Source organism: Pseudopodoces humilis, chromosome 20 (genome assembly GCF_049639895.1).
Source record: "Pseudopodoces humilis isolate 2021_Gansu_Grassland_sample_001 chromosome 20, ASM4963989v1, whole genome shotgun sequence".
Classification (NCBI taxonomy): domain Eukaryota; kingdom Metazoa; phylum Chordata; class Aves; order Passeriformes; family Paridae; genus Pseudopodoces; species Pseudopodoces humilis.
In genome coordinates, this window is record NC_142219.1 from 7,308,723 (window position 1) to 7,317,585 (window position 8,863).

Below are 8,863 nucleotides of genomic sequence, written 5' to 3' on the forward strand. Positions count from 1 at the left end.
CGGCTGCTCAGCGCTGCATGATCAGCCATGGTGGCTCAGGCACAGGGCTGGGATTCATGTGCCTGTGGTGTCTGCTTTACTCCTGCACTCTGCTCTGAGCTGTGAAGCCCTACAGGTGGGATAACTTCAAAAAATGAAGTCTTTTTTCTCCCAGACCTGCCCTTCAAGGAACCCATGTGTTGGCATAGGTTGGCATTTCCAGTCACTGCCCTACTATGAGGTGATGGAGATCACCAAGGCCGTGCTAATGACTGGTATTAATCAGTTCTGACTTTATTTTGCAGGGCTAAAGTCCAACCACATTTTTTTTAATTGAGGGGGAGAAACAAACATTGAATCGACCCAGAGGATCTCATCAGTCACCACTGCCATTCAGACTGGGAGGGCTGCAGGTCCCAGGAGGGCGTGGGGAGCAAACCCACCCGAGTGCCATCGCCGAGCAGAGCACGATGCCTTACAGCGAGACACTCTGCTGCTTAACTCCCTGACATTCCCACCAGAAACAGCCACCGCCTCCCCCTCCCTCCCTCCCACTCCTGCAAGAAGAAAAGCAAGAAAAGAGAATCCAAGCTTCCATGTAGCTGGCTGCGTTCTTAGGTGACTCTTACAGTGTGGATGGTGCCAAGTTGGAGAAGTGCAGGTCATGCGGCAGCTTCACAGCAAGAGAGGAACTGCAGGATATTTGAAATGATACCGTAGGTGTAGCCATGAGGAGAATAGCACTTTCTGGTTGGGGGTTCATTGTTTTGGTTTTTGTTTTGGGGGATTTCTTTTGAATTGTGATTCTTAACGTTTTTGAAGGCTTTCTGAAAAATGTTTAGGTTTCCTTTATTATTCCTACAGAAAGTGCAGGAATGTTGAGTGGATTTATTGGATTTCAATGAAGGGAGAAAATGCAGAACAAAAACTATTAAACGCTAGTTAAATGAACTGGAGAGTGATGAGAAAATTGACGCAAGCTGTATAATCTGCTTTTAGAGTAAGCTATATCAATCACAGTGCTATATTATCATTATAATCTGGTGTACAATACTCCTGCCTTTTGAATTCTGTAATGTCTGTTTTTATTTCCACATATTGAAAAGCAGTTTATGGAAGGTTTCAGTGTCCCTGGTTCAAAAATGTGTGCTGGGAAATGGAGTTGGCTGGCTTCTTATTTTCATGTTCTCAAAGATTGCAATAAGGAGCTTTACATGTTAAATGTATCATTGTTGCATTGATAGTGATAAACTACTTTTGCCATAGCTGTTAAGACATTGAAGGAAATAGGAGCTTTTTTTGTAGGATGTCTTATTTTGAACACGCTATAAATTTGAGATGGGTTTGTCACTTACATTTGATGGTAAATTCTTCAATGTTGGATCCATATTTGCTTGGGGCTATAGATCCTGATGAAAAATGCCACAAAGGGAACTGGTTTGGCATTTTAAAATCATTGTCATGGTTTCTGTGTTCCTTTGCTTTTGTTTTGAGATTGCGTATTTCATTTGGCGTGAAAATCATCCATGTGCAGCAGCTCTCCTCCAGGATGCCAAGGCCTGACTTCTGTAGGGGAATGTTTACCTCAAGAGAACATACTCTGCAAATGTGGTATCAGGAAATGCTGGGAATGAAATGATTTCAGATCACTGATTTTCTCCAGGCATTGGTCAAGGGAGGGCAGCAGATGAGAATAGGAAGCAAATGTCTCAGTTAGCAGCATGAGAGGACTTTTGCTGATTTTACTTGGTTGCCACTGTTCTTTGATTGCCACATTTTATTTTAAACAAGCTCCTAAAAACGGTGTGACTGGAAAGCACATTTTTGAGTCTAGCAAACATCATTTGCGGTTTTCAGTGCCTGCCGTTCCTTTTGTAACTAAAAAGGGGAAGTATCCAACAATCTCACCTCCCCCAAAGTATTACTGTAATAGTAACCATTACATTTTTTGTAAAAAAAATTTTAAAAACTTTTAAAAAAGCAAATACCAAGAGCTTTGTATCTTCTTGAGTATATTAAAAATTTGACATGAATACATATATATAAATAAAAAGTCTATATATCTATATACATATATATATATATATTGTTGTGCAGAGAATAGGTTAACAAAACCATGTAAAGTAGTTTGCAGGAGAGGGAAGCATTTGTTGATTCAGGGAAAAAGACTGATGCCAGAAGCTGTCAGTGATTTGGATGATACGTGTGCTGCTTCGCACCCTCCCTTTTTGACCCTCATCTTCCACATACGTTGCAGTGTCACTTCTGGATCCTGGGGAAAGTGAAGTTGCTTGGAGCAAATCAACATAGCAAAGATTTGTTTTTTCACCTACATGAGAGTCCTATTTGGGCCAAAGATGCTCAGCGGATCAAGGGAAGCAGAGAGAGGCACCTGTGACTATCTGTGTTGGGGCAATGTCTCTCTGGGTAGACATGAAGTGTGGCAGTGAAACCAGATACATCGTCTGACTGTATATTATATCAATGGTGCTCTTTTCATACTTGTTCTGCCAATACGCGGAGACCCTTTTAACAAAGCTACACAGAAGAGTTTTATATCACTTTTGGTTATGTACTTGGTGTATTCTTTTTGTATATGAAAGGATTTTTTTAAAAACGTTCAGTAATTAGCAATGGAGCCTGCTTTGTAGCTGACTAGAACAGTGTAAGGGAAGGGCCGTGCTGTCAGTCTGTCCCTGATCTACTTCAAACCATATATTTACCAAAGGAGTCTGAGAAAAAGTTCACTTAAAATAAAGAACTGATTGTTGAAAGGAGTCTCTGCTAAGACTTTGTGGTTTAGTTATTGTGCAGATATTTCAAAGCCAGCAAGAAGTTAACAGAGAAAACTGCAGGAGGGGGCAAATGGAAGTGACTGGGGCCAGTTATGGTCATGACTTCCAATCCTAGATATCCCATGGCTCTTATTGGGACACTACAGGGACACTCAGAATCTGGGTAAGAGTCTACTTTGATCTCTGTCATTAATGGACTAAAAACACCAAGGATATTTGAGAAGCAGATTCAGACCCCATCCCGCTTCTCCCAAAAGTCTTCTTGGTATTTACACTGTACCCTGGACTGTCCCTATCAGGTTTGATAGCACTGGCTGCCCAGGTTATCATAGCAAACTGTTCTTTGTTTTTCTGGGGGTGTTAGAGCAGCCAGCAGAGTTGTGAGCTGACAACATGGTTTATTGCTGCAGAAAATCAGAGGATGGTGTGTCAAGAAGTTGGATACCAAGTGGATGGGCCAAGGCTTCCCCTGGGAATCACACATCAAAGTCCCACCCTTCCCATGCCTTACACTAAACTAAATCCGAAGTATGTAGCAATAACCCATCCTCAACATTACTGTGGGTTTTTTTTTCTGAACAAACTGTTGTTTGGATGGTGAGGAAAGAAAATAGGTTGGGGGATGACTTACTTGTATGTGAGACTATCACCTTGTATTATCAGCCCACCTGCTGAGGTCCAAAGCAGGGTACCTTGAACCAGGTCTGATGATTTAATGTCCTTTGTGTCTATGGCCAGAAGCTCACTGGTGGGATGTGTGCCCACCCCTGCCCTCACCTCTCCCCTTGTTGGCACAAGTATAACTGGCTGTTTGAGCTGTTCCAGGACGTGGGTGGATGAACCTGTAATTGTTGTATTTTGGCAGCAGGGACTGTATGTAAAGAAGGGAAAGCGGCAGTGTGTGTGACTAATGCTGCAGTAGGGTCTAGAGTCTCCTGCTAAAAGGCAGGCAGTATTTTTTTAGGGCTCAGGTATGTGACCTCCTCTTTTTCTGTTGACTCCGCTGTGAAAACAGGAGGGAATCTGCCTGCAAGGGGCTGGGGTAGAAGAGATTTCTACCTGCAGAAATTGTAGTGGGAGGGATGGCTGTGGAAGGAAGTGATGGTGTTGCAAGACTCCTGCTAAAGAGGAGGAGGAAATGGATGGCCCAGTCAGGGCTGAGATAACATGGGAGAGGAAGACTTCTGACAGCATGTGATTACTGTAGAACCTTCTTCCCAGGAAGGTGGCTTGCATATCTCCCAAGCATTTTCACCGAGCCATGCAAGTTGAAAAAACATTGTGTGCCAACTCCCCTGGAGAAGCATCGAGCAAGTGTGAGCTTCCCAGGTCAGTAAGTGTGTCTGCAGAATCCAAGGAGGAGAGTGAAAAGGCAAGGCTGTAGGACATTTTGGTTCTGTCATGGATTTAAGTAGCAATATAGCCATAAATGCAACTCAAGGTGTGTTGTCAGCTTGAAATGCTCCAATGGCTTGGGCAGCTGTAGGTCCCGATCTTCAGTGTCTTCTGTTCCGGCATAACTGCTGCCTATCCCAGATCTGCTCACACATGCTCAGACTTCTGGTTCTAGTAGGGAAGCATATCTGGTCTCTGTTGCCAAGATGCTCCAAAAGGGACTGACCTGGGGACTAGGAACTGATTTGCTGTCAGGGACACATGAAGAAAGCCGGGGGTGGCATTTCTGTTACAGCAGTTTCCTAAGTTCATGTCAGCTCTGAGGAGCAGTTTCAGTAATGCTTTCTAGCAGGAAAGCCTTGTGCTAGGCAACGCAGTTTTAACTCCTAGAGCAGTTCCATGAGACTGCAGGTGGTGAGTTACCTTCTGTTATCTGCCTTAAGGTTGAGCATAGACTCAGCTACCTGTGAGAGAGATGCACATGTCAAACCCTCTAGTAAGCAAAGCTTCAGAAGCCAAATGGGCACGTAAAAGTAGTTAAAGCCTCATCTGCTGGCTCAGTGAAACCTACAGTGTGCCAATACCTTCAGCCAGCAGGTTTGTGCTGTTCGGGTGGAGTTTTTGAAGGTGTTTATATAGGCATAGTTTCTTGCAAAATTTCTTTGTTATGATGCCCCTAAAATGTGTTTCCTTGACAGAGAAATTCTCTGATTTACTGATACAGTAACTAATCTAGTGCATTTAAGGGGAAGATGTTATGAGCCTTTGTTTTCTGTCTTAAGTTTGACATCAGGGTAGGATAATCTGAAGTCCTAGGTGAGGAGGAAGATAGTGCAGATACTACAAGGCCTGCCAATCTGGTTCTTACTGTTCAAAAAAAAAGTAACTAGACTAAGAAGCTTACTGGTAATTAGTAGCTAATGTGTTTGTAACTATCATGTGCCTTAAAATTTTCATGGTAGGAGAATAAAAAAAAATCAACAATGTGTTTTCTGTAATACTGCTCAACATTCTCTCTGTAGTTTAGACTGGTGGGATTTTGCATTGTATTTACACTGTACTATAAACTGAAACACTTAGAATGGTTTGATTTTACAAGTATGGAGAGGAGAAAAAAGGTGGATTATGCTTTTCATAGAACAAATGTTACTGTGACAGAATGTATTATTATTATTATGATAGGATCTTTCCATAATGCAGACAAGTAGAATGCTTGTTAGAAACCAGGTATGTAGGATAACAATTCGGTGTGTTTTCAATAAACCATGCCTGGAAAGAATACATGTGCCATTGGTTATCTTTTTGTTACATCAGCTATCTCAAATATTCTTTGGCTTTTGCAGCAGCAGTTTTCTGTGGCAAGGGATTATTGAACCCTAGCTCAGGTCAATGCTCTGTGTTAGCAAAAGGTCAGTGGTAATGAGGGGCAATTGAAATATCCTATGAACAAGTAAAGCTGAACATTTTTGACTCGTTGCCATATGCTGGAGTTGCAGCATGACCCTGGACTGTAGATCTTGGGGTTTTTTTTCTTTTTTAATATACAAGCATATTTCTGTGGGAAAGACATCTGCACCACTGTTCAAGGGCTAACATGTCTGTGAGCACAGAACTTGCTGATAGCTTTTCCATTTGGGAAGTTACTAACCTTTCCCGACTAAGTCATAAAATCCATGTGACTTTACAAAGACTGCACATTTCTGAAATGTGTGTAAGAAAAACAAACTGTAGCAATGTATGAGGTTTGGTTGACATGAGAAATTGTTACTTGAGGATTTGCCAAATTTACATTTGGTACTGTGGAATGGAAGAAAATCCTGATAAGGAAGAGTCACCCATGTATTTAATGTAACAGCCAGTTACCAACAGATACACTCATTGTCTTGAGGATTGCCTCAAACTGCCACATACCTGTTTATGAGATCAGTGACTGGCACACCTAAACACACTGCCATGCTTTCATGAAGCCTGACAAAATCTGATAAATCTCAACAGAATATTCTGCAAGGTCAATGGAGGTCAGGTTTTCTGTGAGTGAAAGGTTGATGAATCATTGACAGTAACAGAGTCTGCCACATGTGAATTCCTGTACCATTCACAGCACTATAAGGTTTCATTTACATGCAGATGTTTTGCAAACAGCATTTGGAAGGTCATCTCCAGCTTACCTTTTCTCCTTATTTCAGATGTCTTAAATGCATGCCCAGGTGTTTTGTAAAATCATCTCTGGATCTGCTCTTGCAGCTGGATGATAGAGTTTCACAAGTGCTGTAATGAAATGTGGGCTCCTGGGCTTAGCATCCTGCACCTTGGTGTCATCACTTTTCCACTGCAGGGAGGAATCTGATTTTCCTTTTGTGGGTGCACTAATATGGCAGTGAATAGCAGATGCTGTAGGTAAGGTACTGAGCTAAAACAAATATGTTGTTTTTACAGCTGACATTTTATAGCTGTCAAAATTATTTCATTTTCAGCTTATCACAGGTTGGGCAAATGGAAGCGGTGAGTCTGCAGGTGAAAGGTTAATCTGGTAACAGTGGGCATGAAATATCACAGCCCTCATGTGTTTCAGATTTTAGCAGTGTCTTGGGATAGTATTCTGTCCTCAAGGGTGTCTTCCCCAGTGTCTTACTTGGAAGGTCTCTGAAGCACAGCAGTGGCAGGATCTTGTTCTGGTACAAGCTGATGGGGGATCTTTTGAAACAGGAAGGTACTTTATAATGTCATTAACTGAGCTGTAGAGACAGAGGGGAAGACTGAAGCTCTTGTACTCTGTTGAATGTGTGTGTGTGTGCACAGCAATCGTAGCTGTTATTTGTAGGTACCTTATAACTGAATCCTGATTGACTGCTCAGCCAAGTAATGACACATCACTGCCCTGCTGGTGTTGCCTTGGGTGGGAGAGTTGGGATCTCAGTGGTCTCTCCTTGTTGCTCTTGTAGGGGTTTCTGTATGTTCCCTTCACTGCTTTGAATGTTTGACTCGTTGCTCAGAATTCTCCAGTGAGCTGCTTTTCACTTCCTCATGCCAGTGGGAGGAGGCGGTGGCTCCTGTACAAGTATGTGATGCCTGCTCCATACTCAGACAAGTAAATTCTGATGGAAGGATTGCTTCCATGGGTACTGTTATGCAAAAGGCAGCAGTGCTAGGTTTGACTTCCTCTTAAATCCTCCTTTCTTGTACACCACACCAAATTGGTTCATTATTTTGAAAGACAGCATCATGTCCCTTTGAGGTAACAAAGAGGTTCTGGCAGAAACCAGACCTCACTCTCACATACTGCCTGAATCACTAAGACAACCTAGACAATAACTGTCTCATCAGGAGAAGAGCTGTAAATTACCAGTATTTGGTGAGATCATCCATTTCTGACATGAGCTGTGAGAATTTGCAGAGAGCTGTGTGTTGTTTTAGAGGAGGTCTTCCCCTTGGGAGCTTTCTATCAGTGCTACACTCTCACAGGCACTCCTTAAACACATGCTCCACATGCACCATTCCATACAGTTTGTGCAAGAATAAGTTGTGTCTTCTAACTGTAATAGGGTGATGTAGTAACACTCAGTAGGTTTTTAGAATATGTTTGAATTAGAAGATCCATTGTCTTTTGCTTCTCCCAGAATTCAAAGTGTGACTTTATTTTGAGAAGTACCTCTTCTCCCTGGGAGATTTCACATTTATGTGTCAGTGACTCCAGATCATATTTGCTCAACTGACCAAAAGGCTTTTTTCTAATTGTCAGTCATGCAAACTGACTCAGGCTTTTTTCTTTTCATCTCTTGCCACCAATAATTAAAAGCATTTCAAAAATGTAGTGAAGTGGAAAAAAATTTCTTGCATGTGGAATTCTGCAAATATTCCGATACTACACGCATTGTATTTATTTTTACGATTTTGCCATGTAGGAGATGCTTCCTAATGAATTAAAATATCTTTTTATACTAAAAGGTGGTTGTTGCATTTGCCACATGTATTACAAATACATTATTCACTACTGCATCTTTTGAAATATCCACTTTACAGGTTTCTGCCTCTCCTAATCTTCTTGACAATCTCTTGAACAGTAATTTTGGCCATCAATGAGCAGTAGGATTGCATTTTTCTGATCCTCTCTTGTAAAGTGCAGAAGAGTCTACCTGTTTACTCTTACTCATCCTTCTAAGACTGGTTTGCTCATCAGCCTGTGATGTGCCCTGCTGTGACAGGAGTGTCTGCTGGGTGCAGAGGTGTTTAGGGCTAAACACAAGTGAGGATTCTTTGGAGTCAAGGCTTCAGATATACCAATTTTTTGGTCTGCCGTATGTATTCAGATTTTTCAGTTTTCTCTTTTTTTCTTGTATATGCCAGTAAATGTGCTTGAAAATTATTTTGCATTGCAAATTTTGCAAAAATTCTTTCCAACCACCTGAAGGACTTTGCTCCAATGACTTGGAGTTGAGCTGAATACCAAGAGGACGTGCTGTTGAGCATTGTTACAGAACTAATCACTGACTTACAGTATGAGAAAGAAGTGTTAGAACTCAGTGTTGGCTCTACACAGAACAGCACAACAGAGTCACCTGAGGCTGCTTCTGCATAATCTAACCCAGTACAGGAAAATTTGTGTCTTCCTCAATAAGCCAGAGTTAACTTGTTAGGAAAACTCTGATAGTGTTACTTTCTCCTATCCCTGTGAAATCACACTTCACAAGCTAGCT

The 8,863-nt window shown here is 41.8% G+C and overlaps 1 protein-coding gene across 16 annotated transcripts in view; it reads left to right on the plus strand.

The window, feature by feature from the left end:
• Positions 1-5,448, plus strand: part of ARVCF (ARVCF delta catenin family member) — a 247,023-nt gene extending 241,575 nt beyond the window's left edge. For all 16 annotated transcript variants that reach the window (XM_088064814.1, XM_088064812.1, XM_088064813.1 and 13 more), the window contains one exon: positions 285-5,448. Coding sequence is in view for 1 of the 16 variants with exons in the window: in XM_088064818.1 (XP_087920944.1) it covers positions 285-290 (6 nt within the window). In the remaining 15 variants the exon portion in view is untranslated. The remainder of the gene's footprint in view (positions 1-284) is intronic.
• The last annotated feature ends 3,415 nt before the right edge of the window (positions 5,449-8,863 follow it).